The 23,114-nt window shown below is 46.3% G+C and overlaps 2 protein-coding genes across 3 annotated transcripts in view; one reads left to right on the top strand and one right to left on the bottom strand.

Annotated features, from left to right (window-relative positions):
* Window positions 1-3,931, top strand: part of LOC141129427 (extracellular calcium-sensing receptor-like) — a 144,565-nt gene extending 140,634 nt beyond the window's left edge. The window contains 1 exon segment of the mRNA XM_073617459.1: window positions 2,143-3,931. Within this exon segment, the coding sequence (XP_073473560.1) occupies window positions 2,143-3,551 (1,409 nt within the window). The 3' untranslated portion in view covers window positions 3,552-3,931.
* A 6,705-nt stretch (window positions 3,932-10,636) lies between these two features.
* Window positions 10,637-23,114, bottom strand: part of SPICE1 (spindle and centriole associated protein 1) — an 86,146-nt gene continuing 73,668 nt past the window's right edge. The window contains exons 15-18 of one of the 2 annotated variants that reach the window (XM_073617454.1): window positions 19,881-20,049; window positions 15,060-15,162; window positions 12,124-12,208; window positions 10,637-10,787 (exon numbers count right to left, since the gene is read on the bottom strand). In XM_073617454.1, coding sequence (XP_073473555.1) covers window positions 10,734-10,787; window positions 12,124-12,208; window positions 15,060-15,162; window positions 19,881-20,049 — 411 coding nt within the window. In that variant the 3' untranslated portion in view covers window positions 10,637-10,733. The remainder of the gene's footprint in view (window positions 10,788-12,123; window positions 12,209-15,059; window positions 15,163-19,880; window positions 20,050-23,114) is intronic. The other variant, XM_073617455.1, reaches the window with a different exon arrangement.

Genomic DNA, 23,114 nt, shown 5'->3' with positions numbered 1-23,114 from the left:
AAAAATAAAAAAATAATATTAATAAATGGTTTTAAATTGTCATACAAATATATATTTGATATCAAATCTTAATTTTTTTGGCAATAACATGGTGTGGGCGGATTTCTGTGTCTTAGAATAAGAGGGAGATGAAGCCTCCATTAATCTACATGTAATATCCTGTCCCCATTGTGTTTAGCTGATCAGTTGGCATGGAGGAGGGGGAAGGGAGTGGGCTGAAATTTAACATTTTGTGTATACAGTGCCTTGAATAAGTATTCATACCCCTTGAAATTTTCCACATTTTGTCATGTTACAACCAAAAACATAAATGTATTTTATTGGGATTTTATGTGATAGACCAACACAAAGTGGCACATAAACGTGAAGTGGAAGAATAAATAGTTTTCCAAATTGTTTACAAATAAATATCTGAAAAGTGTGGTGTGTATTTGTATTCAGCCCCCTTTACTTCGATACCCCTAACTAATATCTAGTGGAAATAATTGCCTTCAGAAGTCACCTAATTAGTAAATAGAGTCCACCTGTGTGTAATTTAATCTCAGCATAAATACAGCTGTTCTGTGAAGGCCGCAGAGGTTTGTTAGAGAACCTTATTAAACAAAGAGCATCATAAAGTTGTGGAGAAGTAAAAAGCAGGGTTAGGTTATAAAAAAAAATATCCCAAGTTTTGAACATCTCACGGAGCTCTGTTCAATCCATCATCCGAAAATGGAAAGAGTATGGCACAACTGTAAACCTACTAAGACATGGCCGTCCACCTAAACTGACCGGCCGGGCAAGGAGAGCATTAATCAGAGAAGAGCCAAGAGGTCCATGGTAACTCTGGAGGAGCTGCAGAGATCCACAGCTCAGGTGAGAGAATCTGTCCACAGGACAACTATTAGTCGTGCTCTCCACAAATCTGGCCTTTATGGAAGAGTGGCAAGAAGAAAGACATTGGTGAAAGAAAACCATAAAAAGTCCCATTTTAATTTTGCAATAAGCCATGTGGGGGCACAGCAAACATGTGGAAGAAGGTGCTCTGGTCAGAGGAGACCAAAATTTTACTTTTTGGCCTAAAAGCAAAACGCTATGTGTGGCGAAAAACTAACACTGCACATCACCCTGAACACACCATCCCCACTGTGAAACATGGTGGTGGCAGCATCATGTTGTGGGGATGGTTTTCTTCAGCAGGGACAGGGAAGCTGGTCAGAGTTGATGGGAAGATGGATGGAGCCCAATACAGGGCAATCTTAGAAGAAAACCTGTTATAGTCTGCAAAAGACTTGAGACTGGGGCGGAGGTTCACCTTCCAGCAGGACAACAACCCTAAACATACAGCCAGAGCTACAATGGAATTGTTTAGATCAAAGCATATTCATGTGTTAGAATGGCGCAGTCACAGTCTAGACCTAAATCCAATTGAGGATCTGTGGCAAGACTTGAAAATTGCTGTTCAGACGCTCTCCATCCAATCTGACAGAGATTAAGCTATTTTTCAAAGAAGAATGGGCAAAAATGTCCCTCTCTAGATGTGCAAAGCTGGTAGAGACATCCCCAAAAAGACTTGCAGCTGTAATTGGAGAGAAAGGCGGTTCTACAAAGTATTGACTCAGGGGGGCCGAATACAAATGTACCCCACACTTCACATATTTAATAATATTGAAAACCATTTATAGGTTTTCCTTCCACTTCACAATTATGTGCCACTTTGTGTTGGTCTATCACATAAAATACATTTACGTTTTTGGTTGTAACATGACAAAATTTGGAAAATTTCAAGGGGTGTGAATACTTTTTCAAGGCACTGTACGCCCACATGTGTGCCTCTATAGTCACATGGGCTGCTCAGATGTAATGGGGAGGAAATGCTCAGCATAGAAACTCTCTGAAAACCGAGCATGTGGAGAGTTGCCACCACAGCTGCAAAATCCCTAGCTGAATTGGGGACTTGGACAGAAGGTGGAGATAGACAGCAGCAGGATCAACATTTTTTTTTCAGAAAACAAATCTCAGTGAATATGAACAGCTTGTAATACACTATTTATTGATCGTTTTTTTTATGATGTGGGTTTAGTGACACTTTAAGAACCATCCATAGAGGTAAGAGTGACTCCATTACATTTCTCCCTATGATAACACTCTTCTCTTTTCCAGATGCAAGCGCTTGTGAGAAATGTGCTGCAGAATACTGGTCCAATGAAAACCACACATCCTGCGTTGCCAAGGAGATCGAGTTCCTGTCTTGGACGGAACCATTTGGGATTGCGCTCACCATGTTCTCAATCTTGGGAATATTCCTGACGTCCTTCGTGCTCAGCGTGTTCATAAAATTCCGCAACACACCCATTGTTAAGGCAACAAACCGGGAGCTCTCCTATCTCCTGCTCTTCTCACTGTTGTGCTGCTTCTCCAGTTCCCTCTTCTTCATCGGTGAGCCGGAGGATTGGACGTGCCGGCTGCGGCAACCAGCATTTGGCATCAGTTTTGTGCTTTGCATCTCCTGCATCCTGGTAAAAACCAACCGCATTCTGCTTGTGTTTGAGGCCAAAATCCCCACGAGCTTTCAGCGGAAGTGGTGGGGCCTAAACCTCCAGTTTCTACTGGTTTTTCTGTGTACCTTTGTGCAGATTGTTACGTGCATCATATGGCTATACACCGCGCCTCCCAGGGCTGCTAAGAATCACGAGGATGAGATCATATTCGTCATTTGCAATGAGGGATCATTGATGGCTCTTGGATTCCTGATTGGCTACATTTGCTTGCTGGCAGGGATCTGCTTTTTCTTTGCTTTCAAGGCACGGAAGCTACCAGAAAATTTCAACGAAGCCAAATTTATCACATTCAGCATGCTCATATTCTTCATTGTCTGGATATCCTTCATTCCAGCTTATGTAAGCACCTACGGAAAGTACGTTTCGGCTGTTGAGATCATTGCCATTCTGGCCTCGAGTTTCGGCCTGTTGGCTTGCATCTTCTTCAACAAAGTCTACATCATCCTGTTCAAACCATCCAGGAACACCATCGAAGAGGTCCGCTGTAGCACGGTGGCTCACGCTTTCAAGGTTGCGGCCCGAGCTACTCTTAGACGCAGTAACGTGTCCCACAAAAGGTCCAACAGCTTGGGAGGTTCTGCAGGCTCCACCCCATCATCCTCCATCAGCAGCAAGAGCAATCACGACGATCATTTCAGCGCTGCTGAGCGAGCCAGAAGCTGCAAGCAGAAAGTCAGCTTTGGCAGTGGCACGGTCACCTTATCCCTGAGCTTTGATGAACCTTCCAAGAATTCAGTGTCTAACAAGGTCATGAGGCCAAAGAACTCCCTGGAAGGTAAAAACAGTGATGACAGTTTGATGAGACATAGAGCTTTGCTCCCTCTCCAAAACAGTGATGGCGGAAGCGAGTCCAGCTTCCGAACGGCCTCCAATGTCGACGAGACGGAGAATCACGAGGCGACAAGCCAAGCCGGCCCTGAAAACCAAAGCATGGCGGCTTCCTCGGCTCAAACAGAGATTATGAAGAAGGAGATTGATGGAACGATCACAGAAAATATGATTAAATCTTAATTACGATCTTACCATTAGACTGACCTTGATAGGGAATGAGATCTTTCAAATTGAACAAAGACTCATCCTGGATGGAACGTACATTAAATTTACTGGAGACTTCTTTCTCCATCTGTGTATTAATGTTGACTGATTGAAGGAACATATAGGATTGTATACATTTGTCGTATATTTGGTATTTCATATTCACATATACTTCCTGTTGGGGACAATTTTTCTGTTTGCTGTATAAAAAAAAAAAAAAACACGTTCCCAGTTTGAAGAACTGCAGTAGTGACGGACCCGTTGTAGGTGAATTATTGACCTGTGGTAATTGATGACCTTATATTTGTGATATGTACCCAGTTAAGGCTGTTTGAAACCTGTGAGTTGCTCGTACTGTGGTGTTTTCCGATGCCTGGTCAGGAGGGGTGGGGGGGCTTGGGGGGCTACATTGGTGAACCTGGTCGGTCTGTCTGCATTGGTGGTATTAAAAATAATAAACTGTAAACATAGAACTTAATGTCACACTTTATTTCATCTAAAAAAAATCTACTTCCAAAAGAGAACAAAACTTTTGTTGGCTCTTGGCACTTTAGGACTCGTTTACACTTGCTTCAAAATGTGACATTAGACATGCTTCTTTAAAGCACTCTGAATGCTAACCAAAGCCCTATCACCAAATAAAATGGTTGCCTTACAGTCCTGTTCAGAGTTTTGTGTTTGTTTTGCTTCAAAAATTAGGCCCCATGTGGCTTTCTTGGTACTTTAAAGCATCTCCAAAGCCTCCATAGAAGTCTATGATAACACTTGCTTACACCACCTACAGCTTTCGAGAGGCTTTAGCTTTGCTTTTGAGGTATTGCAGGTATGATATATCCCAGGATGCACGAGGAGACCAACAAACAAACTGGAAAGGCGTCATCAGCAGTCACTTCCGGTTTATGTGTAAATATTCCTGAAAGTGTCTGGTGCAGACGTCACATCTGGTGTGGAGCAGCAGGAAGGTGAGCAGGATGTGCACCGGAGTGGAGGAACTAGCAGACGGCACACCATAGCGGAAGGTGAGCAGGGGACAGAGGAGAAGGCTGAGCTGCAGAGGATCAGGAGAACTGGGGGACCGGAGCAGGAGAAATTAGGAGATGTCACACGTTGTGAGCCGCGTGGGAGGAATATAGCGGGAACCACTGAGAGAGGAGGACCAGCAAACCATAGGAGCAGCACAGCTGGGGGTTACTTCTGAGAGGAGGATCAACAGAGAAGGGGGTTACTACTGAGTGGGGGATGAGCAAAGCTGGGGGTTACTACTGAGCGGGACATTAGGAGAGCTGGGGGTATTACTGAGCAGGGGATCTGCTGAATGAGGGTACTAATAAACTGGGGGGATCTGCTGAACAGGCGTAATAATGAGCTGGGGATCTGCTGAGTGGGGGTACTACTGAGCTGGGCTTATATTGGGCCCTTTTAAACAAATAGAAAATCAACACACACACACACACACACAGGGCATTTGCCAAGCTTCATGAAAACTTCAAAAAAGCATCATCACCATTGAAGCATGACAGAAGCATCAATAAAGCATGTTGAAGCAGTAGCTGCTATAATGTTAAAGTCGAAGCAAGTGTAAATGAGCCCTTAGTGTAAAGGTGAGCGCCTATACAGGATCCAGTGCCCCAAGCAACATGGTGTGCCCAAAGTGTGGAGTCCGGGTATGGCTCCCAAGGTTGCGCTAATCAGAATGCACTGCTTCTATTGTAGTAGAAGGCAACAGTGAAAGAGATGGTTGAAGAGTGGATTGAAGAATCCAAAAATAAAATCAACTAGTTACGCTAAAGTGATGTCTCTGCAAGGGAGAAGTCTAATACCTTAGGATACTAGCAAAAAATTGAGGACTCGGGTAGGGTTAAGGGGGAGGCATGTCCTCAAAAAGCTTTGCCAGTGTCCAACCATCTGAAGGTACAAGCCTATAACCCAACGTGAGTGCCCTTACAGGATCCTGTGCCCTAAGCAACATGGCATTCCCACAGCGTGGGGTTTCAGATATGGCTCCCAAGGTTTTACCAAGGTTGTGCCCATCCGAAAGCACTGCTTCTGCTGTTGTATAAGGCAAAAGTGAAAGAGATAGTTTAGGAGTTGATTGAAGAATTAAAAAAAAAAAAAATAATAATAATAATAAACCAGTTAAGCTGAAGTGATATCTCTGCGAGGGAGAAGAGGTCCAACCCCTTAGGACACTAGCAAAAACGAAAGGACTAACAGCATCAGTTAGAGACGAGGCATGTCCTCAAGAAGCTTTGCCAGTGTCCAATTACCTGAAGGTATGAGCCTATAACCCAAAGTGAGTGCCCATACAGGATTCATTGCCCTAAGCAACATGGCGTCCCCACATTGTAGGGTCCAGGTATGGTTCCCAAGGTTTTACCAAGGTTGTCCCCAGCCAAATGCACTGCTTCTGCTGTAGTATAAGGCAACAGTGAAGGAGATGGCTGAGGAGTTGATTGAAGAATCCAGAAAATAAAATAACTAGTTAAGCGAAGAGTGATTTCTCCACAAGGGAGAACAGGTCCAACACCTTAGGACACTAGCACAAAACTCAGAGTTGTGTGGGGTTTTAGGGGAGGCATGTCCTCGAAAGCTTTGCCAGTGTCCAATCACCTGAAGGTATGAGCCTATAACAAAAAGGTCTACAAATACTTTGTCTGAACACATTTTTGGTTTAAAAGTATGTCTAACCAAAACTTTTTGTTTGTTTTGAAAAAGAGTAGAGGATGGTTGGAACCAATGTCAGATGGTTTTGGTAGCCCATGTCCCATTGGGGAGACTGGTGGAGATCCCCAGCACATCTCTTGCTCATAATGAGCCTATCAATATTCACAGTGAAGCGTGCAATGTTTCAAAGCCCTAAAAACCGCTTCTCCCAACACGTGTCAATGACCACCGGGACAAATAAAAAGGGGGTGAATCTCTTCACGGGGGGGACACATAAAGTAACTTATTATCTGTATACCAAATACTTGAGTCAGCGACTCAACATAATGAAGCCAGAGGATCATTGTTTTTTTGCTCATGATAAGTTTCTATTTTGCAAAGCCGTCTTACCAGGTAAGTGAAAGTGAACATAAGAGCAAAAAAAGCTTTGATATCTTAAAAGGGAAGTTTAAGTGTAGTGAGTGTACAGCTTGTATAACAGTGTAAATTTGCTGTCCCCTCAAAATAACTCAACACACAGCCATTAATGTCTAAACTGCTGGCAACAAAAGTGAGTACACCCCTAAGTAAAAATGTCCAAACTGGGCCCAAAGTGTCAATATTTTGTGTGGCCACCATTATTTTCCAGCACTGCCTTAACCCTCTCGGGCATGGAGGTCACCAGAGCTTCACAGGTTGTCACTGGAGTCCTCTTCCCCTCCTCCATGATGACATCACAGAGCTGGTGGATGTTAAAGACCTTGCGCTCCTCCACCTTCCTTTTGAGGATGCCCCACAGATGATCAATAGGGTTTAGGTCTGGAGACATGCTTGGCCAGTCCATCACCTTTACCCTCAGCTTCTTTAGCAGGGCAGTGGTCGTCTTGGAGGTGTGTTTGGGGTCGTTATCATGTTGGAATACTGCCCTGCGGCCCAGTCTCTGAAGGGAGGGGATCATGCTCTACTTCAGTATATCACAGTACATGTTGGCATTCATGGTTTCCTCAATGAACTGTAGCTCCCCAGTGCCGGCAGCACTCATGCAGCCCCAGACCATGTCACTCCCACCACCATGCTTGATTGTAGATAAGACACACTTGTCTTTGTACTCCTCACCTGGTTGCCGCCACACATGACTGACACCATCTGAACAAAATACGTTTATCTTGGTCTCATCAAACCACAGGACATGGTTCCAGTAATCCATGTCCTTAGTCTACTAGTCTTCAGTAAACTGTTTGTGGGCTTTATTGTACATCATCTTTAGAAGAGGCTTCCTTCTGGGATGACAGCCATGCAGACCAATTTGATACAGTGTGCAGCGTATGGTCTGAGCACTGACAGGCTGACCCCCCCACCCCTTCAACCTCTGCAGCAATGCTGGCAGCACTCATACGTCTATTTCCCAAAGACAACCTCTGGATATGACGCTGAGCACGTGCACTCAACTTCTTTGGTGGACCATGGCAAGGCTGTTCTGAGTGGAACCTGACCTGTTATACCGCTGTATGGTCTTGGCCACTGTGCTGCAGCTCAGTTTCAGGGTCTTGGCAATCTTCTTACAGGCTAGGCCATCTTTATGTAGAGCAACAATTCTTTTTTTCAGATCCTCAGAGACTTCTTTGCCATGAGGTTCAATGTTGAACTTCCAGTGATCAGTATGAGAGAGTGAGAGCGATAACACCAAATTTAACACACCTGCTCCCCATTCACACCTGAGACCTTGTAACACTAACGAGTCACATGACACCAGGGAGGGAAAATGGCTAATTGGGCCCAATTTGGACATTATTGCTTAGGGGTGTACTCACTTTTGTTGCCAGCGGTTTAGACATTAATGGCTGTGTGTTGAGTTATTTTGAGGGGACAGCAAATTTACACTGTTATACAAGCTGTACACTCACTACTTTACATTGTAGCAAAGTGTCATTTCTTCAGTGTTGTCACATGAAAAGAGAGAAGAAAAGATTTACAAAAATGTGAGGGGTGTACTCACTTTTGTGAGATACTGTATATATTTTTTTTTTTTAGCAGAGACCCTAGAGAATAAAATGGCGGTCGTTGCAATATTTTATGTCACACAGTATTTGCACAGTGGTCTTTCAAACACAATTTTTTGGGGAAATTAAAAAAAAAATAAAAATAAAAAAAAAATTAAAAAAACAGTAAAGTTTGTCAGCCCAATTTTTTTGTAGTAAGTAAATAGATATCGAATATGTTACGCTTTAAAATTGCATGCACTCGTGGAATGGCGACAAACTACGGTACTTAAAAATGTCCATAGGCGAAGCTTTAAAAAAAATTAACGGTTACTCGTTTAGAATTACAGAGGAGGCCTTTTTCTAGAATTATTGCCCTCCCTCTAACGATCGCGGACGATGCCTCACGTGTGATTTGAACACCGTTTACATTTGCGGGTGTTACTTACGTATGCATTTTCTCTGGCATGCGCGCACGCAGGAAGCTTTAAAAAAAATTGTTTTTTTCTTAATGTATTTTTTTACACTGTACCTTCAGAAAAATTCTGATCACTTTTATTGTTGTCAAAAGTAATGTAAAGATCCCTTGTGACAGTAATAGACTCTGACAGGTACTCTTTATGGAGGGATCTGGGTTCTAAAAGACTCCAAACCCCTCCTCTGCACTTCAAAGCTGCACGATTCTGGCCAAAATGAGAATCACTATTTTTTTGCTTAGAATAAAAAGATCACAATTCTCTCACGATTCTCGCAACGTAAAATCATCATCATTATACAAAAAAAAATTGGGCTAACTTTACTGGTTAGTTGTTTTTTTTTTTTTTCTTTTAAATTCATTAAAGTGATTTTTTCCAAAACAATTGCATTTGAAAGATTTCTGCGCAAATACAGTGTGACATAAAATATTGCAACAACCACCATTTTATTCTCTAGAGTCTCTACTAAAAAAAATATATATATAATGTTTGGGGGTTGTAAGTAATTTTCTAGCAAAAAAAAAAATGATTTTAACTTGAAACCAACAAATGACAGAAAAAGGTTTAGTGTTTTAAGTGGTTAAACTTTCCTCACTTACACACAGACGTCTATTCCATTGACAAATTGTTACAATGTTTATACCTAAGTTCAACTGCTAAAGAATGTTTTGATTCTTGGCAGACTGCCCGTTTTTTCTCTTCCTTTCTTTTGAGGGCTGTGGCTGCAGAAGAGCAGAGAGAATTCTTTGCATAGTAAGAATCGTGAAACACCTTTTTCAAGATTGCAACTGGAAAAAAAAAAAAAAACACGATAACGATTCTTGACGATTAATCATGCAGCTCTACTTTGGATTTTTTTTATCATTTTTTTTTTGGAAATCAGCGCCATTGGCTGCTGAGTAATCCGGAAATGACGTTGCTTCTGGGTTACTACATCGGAGAGCCGATCAAAGCCGATGCCAGTTGGTGGACGTGCCGGATGGTCGCTCGGGTCTCCCAGTGGGATGGGAGACCCGGGCGGAGCGGCGGGAGGGGAGTCTCCTTCCACATCGGTTGTTATCACATGAAAGCTGACCGTCCGCTCTTAAAAAAAAATGGTACCGAGGGGGGTGGGGGTGATGTCTGCAGGCATCACTCCTCAAAAAATGACGTACAGGTACGCGATTTTGCAGGAAGTGGTTAATCACAGCACGGCCCTTGAAGTTATACAGTTGGCAAGCGGTTAACGCTTACAAAATGTATCCTTTGCCTTCAATTACTCCAGAAAAATAGTAGGGCATTTCCTATGCCTAGGCACTTGTTCTATAGCTAGCTGTAGATCTGCAGTGTGGGATCATCTAAGGCAGGGGGAGGCAACCTGGGGCCTTCCAGCTGTTGCAGAACTCCAAGTCCCATCATGCCTCTGAGAGTAATTGTAACTGCCAGCCTTGCAATGCCTCGTGGGAAATGTAGTTCCACAATAGCTGGAGGGCCCCCAGGTTGCCTACCCCTGATGTAAGGCACTGCTGCCTCTGATTGCTAGTCTCACCAGATTTGGAGTGATAATTGGTGATGTCACTACTGTGCTGTTCACTGTTCTCCTTGCTGGAGAGGAAGCTGTTCATAAGGACCCACAGTGCAAGGAAATCCCTGCTTCTGATTCATCCATTCGGTAAAGCTGTGCTTCCCTCCAACTCTCCTGTTGCTTAATATATATTCCCCCAGCAGTTATTGGGGGGGGGGGGGGTTGGGCAATTTTTCAGGAATCGAAAATTCTTGCCTCTACCAAGATGGCCACCGCCACAGAGACACAGTGCACAACTAGGAATGGTAACTCAGTAATAGAGAAAAGATCAGCTACAGGGAGACCTCTACTGGTGACTAGTCCGGCTCTGCTTGTCTCGTTTTGGACAACCCTTCCAGAGTCTTTAAATAAAACACAAAATATCAAATAAAATTTGAAAAAAAAAAAAAAATTTTATTGAATAAATGACAAATAAGTTAAACATAGAAATATATAAAAAGACAAGAAAAAAAAATCTCGGAACACTGATCAAATAGGATTATAAATAACTTGGCATTTAGGAAACATGAGCAGTCAGGGCAAACCAGCCTTCTTCCTTCTGCCTTCCAACCTGTGAGGGGAGATACAGATACAGCGGAGACAAAAGGGGCGAGATTTGAGGGGGGGGGTGTTGGGTGGCAGAGATGAGTAATGGGGGGGGGGGGGGGGGGCAGAGAAGGATAAAAAGGTAGGCAGAGAGATGCCAGGGGTGATGGTAGAGAGACAACAGGGAACAAAGAATGGGGGGGGGGGGGGGTTGAAGGAAAGGGGGGCGCAAAGAAAAGATTGGGGTAAGAGAGAAAACAGAGAGATATTAGCAGGTATGGGGGGTGCTTGTAGTTCAACAACAACCTGAAGATACTAAACAAATATCGATACATTTCAGGACAACCAGCCTGTCAGTTTTTTTTTTTTTTTGTTGTGATCACTGCCAGAGGCTATAGCCACCAGAATTGATCATTCTGTTCTGCCAGCGGGGAAACCTCCCACTGTCAAAACTCAGAATACAATAGCGCAGCGGGAGGAGGGATTCAACACTGACTATGTTGATGGGGAAATCAAGCTATTTTCTTTCCTTCAACCCGTGGTTGAAGATAAGAAAATTGCATAATCTATGGCCTGCCTAAACCACTGCTTACATGTGTCACCGTGTGACAAAAAAAAAAAAAAAAATTGCAAAACCTACCAATTTATTCTCTAGGGCCTCCGTTTAAAAAAAATATATAATGTTTGGGGGGTTCTAGGAATTTTTCTAGCAAAAAAATACAGATTGTTACATGTAAACAAAAAGTGCCAGAAAAGGCCCGGGGGGCGGGGTCAAGTGGTTAAAGGGGTTGTAAACCCTCCTGGTTTTTCACCTCAATGCATTCTATGCATTGAGGGAAAAAAACACCTCTTGTAGTGCACCAACCCCCAGAGCCCCCCTTTTACTTACCTGAGCACGATCGTTCCTGCGCCGGGGACGAACACACCCGCTCCAGTCGGTGTCTCAAGTCCTAATTGGATAGATTAATAGCAGCACAGCCATTGGCTCCCCCTGTTAATCAAATCCAATGATGCAGTAGCCGGGGGGGGGGGGGGGGGGGGCGGAGCGGAGACCTGCTGTCTGTGTCAATAGACGCAGCAGCAGGACACGGGAGCTCGCTTGCACGGGTGTCCCCAAGGGAGAACTCTTCTCCGACGGGGCACTCGAGAAGAGGAGGAGCCAGGAGCACCGCTGAGGGACCCCAGAAGAGGAGGATCAGGGCCACTCTGTGCAAAACCAACTGCACAAAGGACGTAAGTGTGACATGTTTGTTTAAAAAAAAAAAAAAAAACGTTTACATATCCTCTAAGTTAACCTGTATACTCAATGTACTCCTAGTTCTGCCTGTTACTTGTATTTACAAAGAAGTGTCATTACATACCTTTGTCCATGGTGCATTCCCCATGCCTCTCACCTCCCTGTACACACTGCTTAGCGATGACCCGGACCTGCGAGAAGTACTGGACCTATAAAGAACGAGGAAATACGAAAAAAAAAAAGGGGTCAGAAATGATGAAGTCACCGACAACCCCTAAGAATATTGGTGTTTACTTTGTGACAGTCCTGCAGTTAGCAGTGACAACCCGTGTTATGTGTTTTAGTTAGCTCAGGACTTTGCTATTCAGGTCAGGCCAGTACGGTTAGGTATTCCTTGCTGAGTTTATAGGAACAGAGCTGTGACGGTTTCCTGCTACACTCAGTAGCGCTCCACTGTCCAAATCCATACTGGCCACTAGTGATGGGCCAGACATACCCCCCCCCCCGGTTTGGTTCGCAACCAAAATTCCCGAACATGGATTAAGCTCAGGCCCGAGCCTCGAACTCTATTAAAAAGTCTATGGGACCCGAATGTGAAAAATCAAAAAAAGTGCCAATTTTGAAGGGATATATGCAAGTTATTGGCCATAAAAAGGGTATGGGGGTCCAGGTACTGCCCTGGGGGACATATATCAATGCAATTAAAAAGAAAAAAAAAAAGAAAAAAAAAACTTAAAAAAAAAAAAAAAAAAGATAGTTTTTACATGAGCAGTGATTTAATGATGCTTAAAGTGAAACAAAAAATGCAAAATTCCTTTCACCACCTCAATACCGGGCACTTATACCCCCTTCCTGCCCAGGCCATTTTACAGCTTTCAGCGCTGTCACACTTTGAATGACAATTAAGCGGTCGTGCCACACTGTAACCATGTGAAATTGTTATCATTTTTTTCGCACAAATAGAGCTTTCTTTTGGTGGTATTTAATCACTTCTGGGTTTTTTATTTTTTCCTTAAAAAAAAATTTGAAAAAAAAAATTTTTTTCTTAGTTTCTGTCAGTAAATTTTGTAAATAAGTAAATTTTTGTCCTTCACTGATGGGCGCTGATGAGGCGGCACCGATAGGCTGCACTGATGGGCACTAATGAGGTGGCACTAATGGAGAGGCATGAATATGCCGCACTTATGGGCACGGATAGGCGGCACTGATGGGTAGCACTGATAGCCAGCACTGACTGGCATCACTAATGGCCATTGATTGCTGGCACTTGTGGGCACAGATTGGTGGCAATTGTTGGCACTGATTGCTGACAGTGGTGGGCACTTAATTGTAATCAGGGCACTGATGATCAGTGCCCTGATTACATACCTAGCTGTCCCATGTGAAGAGATGCAGCTGATCGGCTCTTCTCTCCTCACACTCTGTCAGTGTGAGGCGAGGAGCGCTGATTACTGGCATCTCCATGTTTGGACACAGCCGATCAAATGGTTAAAAGAGCCATTCAGCCGCGGCTCTTTACACAGGTCGGGGTCGCGCCGTGTCCTAGCAACAGGGCGCGCCCCCGGGGGTGCGCGAGAGCTGTTGTTTTGGGAAGCAGTCATATGACATGCACCCAGAACGTCAGCCGCACCACCCAGCCCTCAAATGCGGCAAGTGGTTAAATATAGTGCCTGGAAAGGTCCCCTTAGTCTGCCTGTAAAGTGGTGCATCGGTACCATGTATAGAACCTGCTGCAGCAAAACTGACATAAAAAAAAAACATTTAAATTGACTTTCCATGCTGCATAAAACCATTGCCAGCAATAGAAGAAAAAAAAACAAAAAAAAACAAAACACGGCATGGGCCCCCCCCCTCCCCAATCCATACCAGACCCTTAGCCGAGCATGCAGCCTGGCAGCAGCTAGAGTCTGTACAGCCCCCTTTGTAGTCTTTCAGACTCTGCAAATTATGTAATTTCATCCACAGCTATAATGGTGGGTAGGATTGAATACATCCTAACTAGCGTTCAATCCCACCCAGTCACACCTACAGGAAGAGTCCAAACCTCCAAAGTCCAGCTTCACAGATCACAGCATTATTCAAGAAGGAAACCCCTTCATACAAAGCCTGTTCTGAAAGCTAGCGGTGCTGTTGCTGGGCGGGATTGAATGGATGACAATTGGAATTCAGTCCTACCCAGTTAAATATGCCGACCAGTGTGAACAGGGAGAGTCCAACCCCTCAGATTCTGCCCTCTCAAAGCCCTGCCCCTCAGATCCTGCCCTCTCAAAGCCCTGCCCCTCAGTTCCCGCCCTCTCAAAGCCCTGCCCCTCAGTTCCCGCCCTCCAAGAGACCATCTCTATGTAAAGTGATTCATATACATATGAAGGAAACACCTTCATAATAACCTCCCATAGCCCTTCCACCATAGACTTGCAGTAAGCCATTATTCTTTACGTTGCAAGACAGGAATGACACGGGAGAAGGTATGACACCTTTCACCGCCCACATGAAGGCCCAGAAACTCCCACAATAATCCTAGGACCCACCCACATCATCTCCCAGAACTGCTACAAGTGACTCCCATTGCCCGCCCTGAAGCTACATAGGCTCAAAGGATCATGGGACATTTAGTATTATGACTGGAAAAAGGAAGGAAACAAGAAGTCAGAGAACTTTGAAATTCAGCCAGGAGGAGGGAGTGACATCACAGAAACCTGCTTTATACAGGTAAAGGAGGTAAGTTGCACACAAAACGGACAGCCGGATTGCAATTCATTTATATGCACAATGCATCTGTTTTGGGGAGGAAAAGCTGGAGTTCTTGAAGGGTAACCAGACAGCAGTGCAGGTTAATGTGTAACCATTCTTTGTGTAGCGTACCTTTTCCTAATCTGTGCCACCATTGCCCTAACCTACAGTTAATTCTCTCAAGGGCACCAACCCCAATTCCTTACCTAGATATCTGCCCCGGTAATGCCGGTGTCCATCACCTTACCCCGACTCTCCTCTCCCATTTCCCAGTCACTGCTCTCCGAAACTGATGAGCTATTTTTAGTTGGTTGGCAGGGACAATCTTACCTGTGTCCGCTGCTGCTCCTGCTATCCGGGGACGGGGTCTCCTCCATGGAAGAATCGGTAAATAGAGGCATTGGAATCACAGCCTCAATGTGTTTTCTTTTTCCTGTAAATAAAAAAAAAAAAAAACAATAAAAAAAAGAAAAAAAAGTCAAATCAAAAAGAACCGCCGCTCCCAACTCCAGAGAGTGTGCCGCGTGTATGGACACAAGTGCTGGCCAAATAGCGTTCCTTCCTGCCTCAAAGGCAAAGAGATCAGCCGCACTCCAATGACATCAGCATGAATGTTATTGCAAAGAATACAGAAGGTCCGTCCAGACCCTCCTTACTCTGGGCATCTCACCCAAACAGAGCTTACTGGTAGACCTTGTCCAGGACAATAAAGTTTTATTCATGCTGACATCAAAGTGCAGCTTTTGATGAAAAATGTCAGTTTTAGAACAGCACAGATCGTGTACACATAGAGGTCACCAACCTATAACATTTACTATCAAAGTAGTTCTAAAGTCAGGTTTTTTAAAGGGATACTAAAGGTTATCTATTTTTTTCTCTTTTCTTTTGTTTGTACATGTCACACTTACCTCCTCTGTGCAGTTTTGCACAGAATGGCCCCGATCCTCCTCTTCTGGTGTCCCTCCGCGGCGCTCCTGGCTCCTCCCCGCATCGAGTGACCCGTCGGAGAAGAGCTCTCCTTCAGGGCACCCATGCGGGCATGCTCCTGTGTCCTGCTGCTGCATCTATAGACACAGACAGCAGGACTCGTCCCTCCCCCGACGCCCACATCATTGGATTTGATTGACAGCAGCAGGAGCCAATGGCTGCACTGCTATCAATCTATCCAATCAAGAGCCGAGACACCGGGTAGAATGCATTGAGGTGAAAAACAGAGGGTTTACAACCCCTTTAACACCTTCTCGGCCAGCCGCCGCAGTTATACTATGGCAGGTTGGTTCCCCTGGGCCAACCATCGTAGCTGTACGTCAGCTCGTCTTAGGGGGCAGACGCGGTGCGACGCCGGAGCCGATGCGATTACCACCAGGCACCCGTGATCGCTCCACACAGAGACAGAACGGAGATCTGTGAATGTAAACAGACAAATCTCCGTGCTGTCAGGAGTGAGGAGAGCGATCTGTAGTTCATACTAAGTATGAACAATGATTGGTCTCCCCCCCCAGGCAGTCCCACCCCCCCACAGTTAGAATCACTCCCTATGTAACATTTAACCCCTTGATCGCCCCCTAGTGTTAACCCCTTCCCTGCCAGTGACATTTAGACAGTAATCGGTGCATTTTTATAGTACTGATCGCTGTATAAATGCCAATGGTCCCAAAAATGTGTCAAAAGTGTCTGATGTGTACTCCATAATGTTGAAGTCCCAATAAAAACCGCAGATCGCTGCCATTACTAGTAAAAAAATAAAATAATAATAAAAATGCCATAAATCTTTCCCCTATTTTGTAGACGCTTTAACTTTTGCAAAAACCAAATCAATATACACTTATTACAATTTTTATTACCAAAAATATGTAGAAGAATACATATCAGCCTAAAATGAGGAAAATTTTTTTTTTAATTTTTTTTTTTTTTAAATTGGGGATATTTATTACAGCAAAAAGTACAAAATATTGTGTTTTTTTTTTTCAAAATTGTCGCTCTCTTTTTGTTTATAGCGCAAAAAAAAAAAAAAAAACTTGCAGAGATGATCAAGTACCACCAAAAGAAATCTCTATTTGTGGGGAAAAAAAAAGAACGTCAATTTTGTTTGGGTACAACGGCTGCACAATTTTCAGTTAAAGCGACGCAGTTCAATACCGCAAAAAATGGCCTGCTCATTGAGCAGCCAAATCTTCCGGGGCTGAAGTGGTTAATGTATTCTGTGCATGAAGGTAAAAAAAAAAACCTTTCAGTGCCCGTTTACACCCCCCAAATACTTCCCTGAGTCCTGTATTGATCTAGCGCTGTGCTCATCTGCAGGTCCTCTTCCCCTCTCTCTCTCACAGGCTTGGCTGAGAGCAATGGGAGCCATTGGCTCCTCCCGATGTTAGTCAAATCTAGTGGGGGGCGGGGCCGAGCCATGCGTGTTATTTTTTTTACCCAGAAATGTCCAGCCCCGCCTCCCCATGCAGGTCACATATCCCAGGAGACCTAGCCTTTGATTCAAGAAAGGCGGAAGGGGCGGGCCTGTTGGCGTGTCATCGAGAGGCCCACCCACTGAGCCCAGAAGAGCCGGTGGACCTCTCTATGACGTGAGCAGATCTCAGTGGGACAATGCTGGATCCAGTGGATGGGTGAGTATGTGAAACATGCAGATACCACCTTCAGGTAGGCTGGGCCGAAAAATAAATATTGGTCAGAGGTCTGATTTAATAAACTGTGCATACAGATCTGGGAGCAGCTTTATGTCAGGGGAACAGCAGCAACCTCTCAGGACAACCGATCCTGGACAACTTGCCCTCTGTAGAGGTCAAATAGTGCCCACAGATACAGTATGTCACAAAAGTGAGTACACCCCTAACATTTTTGTATTTCATTCTGTCTTTTCATGTGACAACACTGAAGAAATGACACTTTTTGCTACAATGTAAAGTAGTGAGTGTACAGCTTGTATAACAGTCAAAATTAGAGTAGAAGCTGATTGGTCGGAATGGGCAGCAAACAGGGTTTTTTTTTTTTCTCCCAACAGGGCACATTTCATGAATGATCCCCATATACAGTACAGTATCTTACAAAAGTCAGTACACCCCTCACACATTTTTGTAAATATTTCCTTCTATCTTTTCATGTGACAACACTGAAGAAATGACACTTGTCTACAATGTAAAGTAGTGAGTGTACAGCTTGTATAACAGTGTAAATTTGCTGTCCCCTCAAAATAACTCAACACACAGCCATTAATGTCTAAACCGCTGGCAACAAAAGTCAGTACACCCCTAAGTCAAAATATCCAAATTGGGCCCAATTAGCCATTTTCCCTCCCTGGTGTCATATGACTCATTAGTGTTACAAGGTCTCAGGTGTGAATGGGGATCAGGTGTGTTAAATTTGGTGTTATCGCTCTCACTCTCTCATACTGGTCACTGGAAGTTCAACATGGCACCTCATGGCAAAGAACTCTCTGTGGATCTGAAAAAAAGAAGTATTGCTCTACATAAAGATGTCCTAGGCTATAAGAAGATTACCAAGACCCTGAAACTGAGCTGCAGCACGGTGGCCAAGACCATACAGCGGTATAACAGGTCAGGTTCCACTCAGAACAGACCTCGCCATGGTCCACCAAAGGAGTTGAGTGCACGTGCTTGGTGTCATATCCAGAGGTTGTCTTTGGGAAATAGACATATGAGTGCTGCCAGCATTGCTGCAGAGGTTGAAGGGGTGGGGGTCAGCCTGTCAGTGCTCAGACCATACGCCGCACACTGCATCAAATTGGTCTGCATGACTGTCGTCCCAGAAGGAAGCCTCTTCTAAAGATGATGCACAAGAAAGCACGCAAACAGTTTGCTGAAGACAAGCAGACTAAGGACATGGATTACTGGAACTATGTCCTGTGGTCTGATGAGACCAAGATAAACTTATGTGGTTCAGATGGTGACAAGCGTGTGTGGGGGCAACCAGGTGAGGAGTACAAAGACAAGTGTGTCCTGTCTACAGTCAAGCATGGTGGTGGGAGTGTCATGGTCTGGGGCTGCATGAGTGCTGCCGGCACTGGGGAGCTACAGATCATTGAGGGAACCATGAATGCCAACATGTACTGTGACATACCGAAGCAGAGCATGATCCCCTCCCTTCAGAGACTGGGCTGCAGGGCAGTATTCCAACATGATAACAACCCCAAACACACCTCCAAGACCACCACTGCCTTGCTAAAGAAGCTGAGGGTAAAGGTGATGGACTGGCCAAGCATGTCTCCAGACCTAAACCCTATTGATCATCTGTGGGACATCCGCAAACAGAAGGTGGAGGAGCGCAAGGTCTCTAACATCCACCAGCTCTGTGATGTCATCATGGAGGAGGGGAAGAGGACTCCAGTGACAACCTGTGAAACTCTGGTGACCTCCATGCCCAAGAGGGTTAAGGCAGTGCTGGAAAATAATGGTGGCCACACAAAATATTGACACTTTGGGCCCAATTTGGACATTTTCACTTAGGGGTGCACTCACTTTTGTTACCAGCGGTTTAGACATTAATGGCTGTGTGTTGAGTTATTTTGAGGGGACACAAATTTACACTGTTATACAAGCTGTACACTCACTACTTTACATTGTAGCAAAGTGTCATTTCTTCAGTGTTGTCACATGAAAAGATGGAAGAAAATATTTACAAAAATGTGAGGGGTGTACTCACTTGTGAGATACTGTACTGTATATAGAGGAACATTCGTGAAATGTGCCCTGTTGGGAAAAAAAAAAAAAAAAAACTGTTTTCTGCCCATTCCGACCAATCAGCTTCTACTATAATTTCAACATTCGGAGCTCAAAACAAGGATTCCGACTGAAAACTAATATAGAAATATTACCCACAGCACACTTCATTCAATCTGAGTTTTGTAGGGTGAGGCCGGCTACAAGAGAAGCTCGCAGTGTGCGGTGAAAGATGATGCTGGACATCCTCCAACCAGCAAATGAAGTAGGCCCTAGATCACTGCAGGCTTTTTAATGCACATTGTGAGAAGCTCACAGTATGCGGTGAAACCAGAGGAAGCCATTTCAGCCCCGGAGAGGAACCGGTACAACTGTGCAAGACTGAAGGGAAGGCCTGAGGTCAGATTTAAAGAGGATATCCTATATTGAATTCACACAGTGGGAAATAAACATCCTGGCCTCTCACCCGAGTCCTCATTCTGAGGTGTAATGGGGGAAATGGCTGGAGAGATGACGGCGCTTTGTTTTTGCTGCTCAATCAGACTTAGAAGTTTATTCCGCGCCTCGGCGCTCTGCCGGTTTAGCTCGGTGATCCTCTGCTCTAGAGTCTTGGGAGTCTGTACCAGAGACACGCCCTGTTGGGAAGAATTGAAGAATTGAATTTCCATTGTCTTGTTTGTGATTACACAAGACTTTTCATTATTATGACCCCGAGGAAAACATACAGTCTTTGTGCAGAGATCATTCTAGCAAGAAAGGCCCATTGTAAGTCAATACAAATAATTCATATAAAGCAGGCATCACTAAATGGCACAAGGTGGTCTGGATCCAGACCGAGGCACTGTCCCATCTGGACCTGCAGTCACGCTTTATAAAAATCAACCCTGGCCTCCGTCACTGCCATCCTCAAGGCAGAGCAGAGAGCGAGAGGCAGGGGATAGAAATGAACGGAGAGCTGGAGGGCAGGGGATAGCAATGAACGGAGAGCTGGAGGGCAGGGGATAGCAATGAAGAGGGAGCGGGAGGGCAGGGGATAGCAATGAATAGAGAGGCGGGGGAATAGCAAGGAACAGGGAGCGGAGAGGCGGGGGATAGCAATGAACAGGGAACGGAGAGGCGGGGGATAGCAATGAAGAGGGAGCGGGGAGGCGGGGGATAGCAATGAATAGAGAGCCGGGGGGATAGCAAGGAAAAGGGAGCGGAGAGGCGGGGGATAGCAATGAACAGGGAGCAGAGGGGCGGGGGATAGCAATGAACAGGGAGCGGAGAGGCGGGGGATAGCAATGAACAGGGAGCGGAGAGGCGGGGGATAGCAATGAACAGGGAGCGGAGAGGCGGGGGATAGCAATGAACAGGGAGCAGAGGGGCGGGGGATAGCAATGAACAGGGAGCAGAGGGGCGGGGGATAGCAATGAACAGGGAGCGGAGAGGCGGGGGATAGCAATGAACAGGGAGCGGAGAGGCGGGGGATAGCAATGAACAGGGAGCGGAGGGGCGGGGGATAGCAATGAACGGAGAGCTGGAGGGCAGGGGATAGCAATGAAGAGGGAGCGGGAGGGCAGGGGATAGCAATGAATAGAGAGGCGGGGGAATAGCAAGGAACAGGGAGCGGAGAGGCGGGGGATAGCAATGAACAGGGAACGGAGAGGCGGGGGATAGCAATGAAGAGGGAGCGGGGAGGCGGGGGATAGCAATGAATAGAGAGCCGGGGGGATAGCAAGGAAAAGGGAGCGGAGAGGCGGGGGATAGCAATGAACAGGGAGCAGAGGGGCGGGGGATAGCAATGAACAGGGAGCGGAGAGGCGGGGGATAGCAATGAACAGGGAGCGGAGAGGCGGGGGATAGCAATGAACAGGGAGCGGAGAGGCGGGGGATAGCAATGAACAGGGAGCAGAGGGGCGGGGGATAGCAATGAACAGGGAGCAGAGGGGCGGGGGATAGCAATGAACAGGGAGCAGAGGGGCGGGGGATAGCAATGAACAGGGAGCGGAGAGGCGGGGGATAGCAATGAACAGGGAGCGGAGAGGCGGGGGATAGCAATGAACAGGGAGCGGAGGGGCGGGGGATAGCAATGAACAGGGAGCGGAGAGGCGGGGGATAGCAGTGAACAGGGAGCGGAGAGGCAGGGGATAGCAGTGAACAGGGAGCGGAGAGGCGGGGGATAGCAATGAACAGGGAGCGGAGAGGCGGGGGATAGCAATGAACAGGGAGCGGAGGGGCGGGGGATAGCAATGAACAGGGAGCGAAGTGATGGGGGATAGCAGTGAACAGGGAGCGGAGAGGCAGGGGATAGCAGTGAACAGGGAGCGGAGAGGCGGGGGATAGCAATGAACAGGGAGCGGAGAGGCGGGGGATAGCAATGAACAGGGAGCGGAGGGGCGGGGGATAGCAATGAACAGGGAGCGGAGAGGTGGGGGATAGCAATGAACAGGGAGCGGAGAGGTGGGGGATAGCAATGAACAGGGAGCGGGGAGGCGGGGGATAGCAGTGAACAGGGAGCGGGGAGGCGGGGGATAGCAGTGAACAGGGAGCGGGGAGGCGGGGGATAGCAATGAACAGGGAGCGGGAAGCGTGGGATAGGAATGAATGGAGATCGGGAGCTGCATGAGGTAACTTCCAGATGAAAGTTATGTCATGAAAGTCATGTAAAGAGGAGTAAATTATGTAGCAGGGTTTATATAAAGAGGGGTCAGTGCTGTAGAAGGGGGGGGTTATGTAAATGGGGCAGTGGACTTTAATGTGAAGGAGAAACGGATGTGAAGAAGTGGGGGACTGAGGACATGGATGGAAGGAGTGGGGGACTGAGGACACGGATGGAAGGAGTGGGGGACTGAGGACACGGATGGAAGGAGTGGGGGACTGAGGACACGGATGGAAGGAGTGGGGGACTGAGGACACGGATGGAAGGAGTGGGGGACTGAGGACACGGATGGAAGGAGTGGGGGACTGAGGACATGGATGGAAGGAGTGGGGGACTGAGGACACGGATGGAAGAAGTGGGGGACTGAGGACACGGATGGAAGGAGTGGGGGACTGAGGACACGGATGGAAGGAGTGGGGGACTGAGGACACGGATGGAAGGAGTGGGGGACTGAGGACATGGATGGAAGGAGTGGGGGACTGAGGACATGGATGGAAGGAGTGGGGGACTGAGGACATGGATGGAAGGAGTGGGGGACTGAGGACATGGATGGAAGGAGTGGGGGACTGAGGACATGGATGGAAGGAGTGGGGGACTGAGGACACGGATGGAAGGAGTGGGGGACTGAGGACACGGATGGAAGGAGTGGGGGACTGAGGACACGGATGGAAGGAGTGGGGGACTGAGGACACGGATGGAAGGAGTGGAGGACTGAGGACACGGATGGAAGGAGTGGGGGACTGAGGACACGGATGGAAGGAGTGGGGGACTGAGGACACGGATGGAAGGAGTGGGGGACTGAGGACACGGATGGAAGGAGTGGGGGACTGAGGACATGGATGGAAGGAGTGGGGGACTGAGGACATGGATGGAAGGAGTGGGGGACTGAGGACATGGATGGAAGGAGTGGGGGACTGAGGACACGGATGGAAGAAGTGGGGGACTGAGGACACGGATGGAAGAAGTGGGGGACTGAGGACACGGATGGAAGGAGTGGGGGACTGAGGACACGGATGGAAGGAGTGGGGGACTGAGGACACGGATGGAAGGAGTGGGGGA

Source organism: Aquarana catesbeiana, linkage group LG02 (genome assembly GCF_042186555.1).
Source record: "Aquarana catesbeiana isolate 2022-GZ linkage group LG02, ASM4218655v1, whole genome shotgun sequence".
Taxonomy (NCBI): domain Eukaryota; kingdom Metazoa; phylum Chordata; class Amphibia; order Anura; family Ranidae; genus Aquarana; species Aquarana catesbeiana.
Note: the sequence above shows the minus strand (reverse complement) of the source record. Positions and strands in the feature narration are given on the sequence as shown.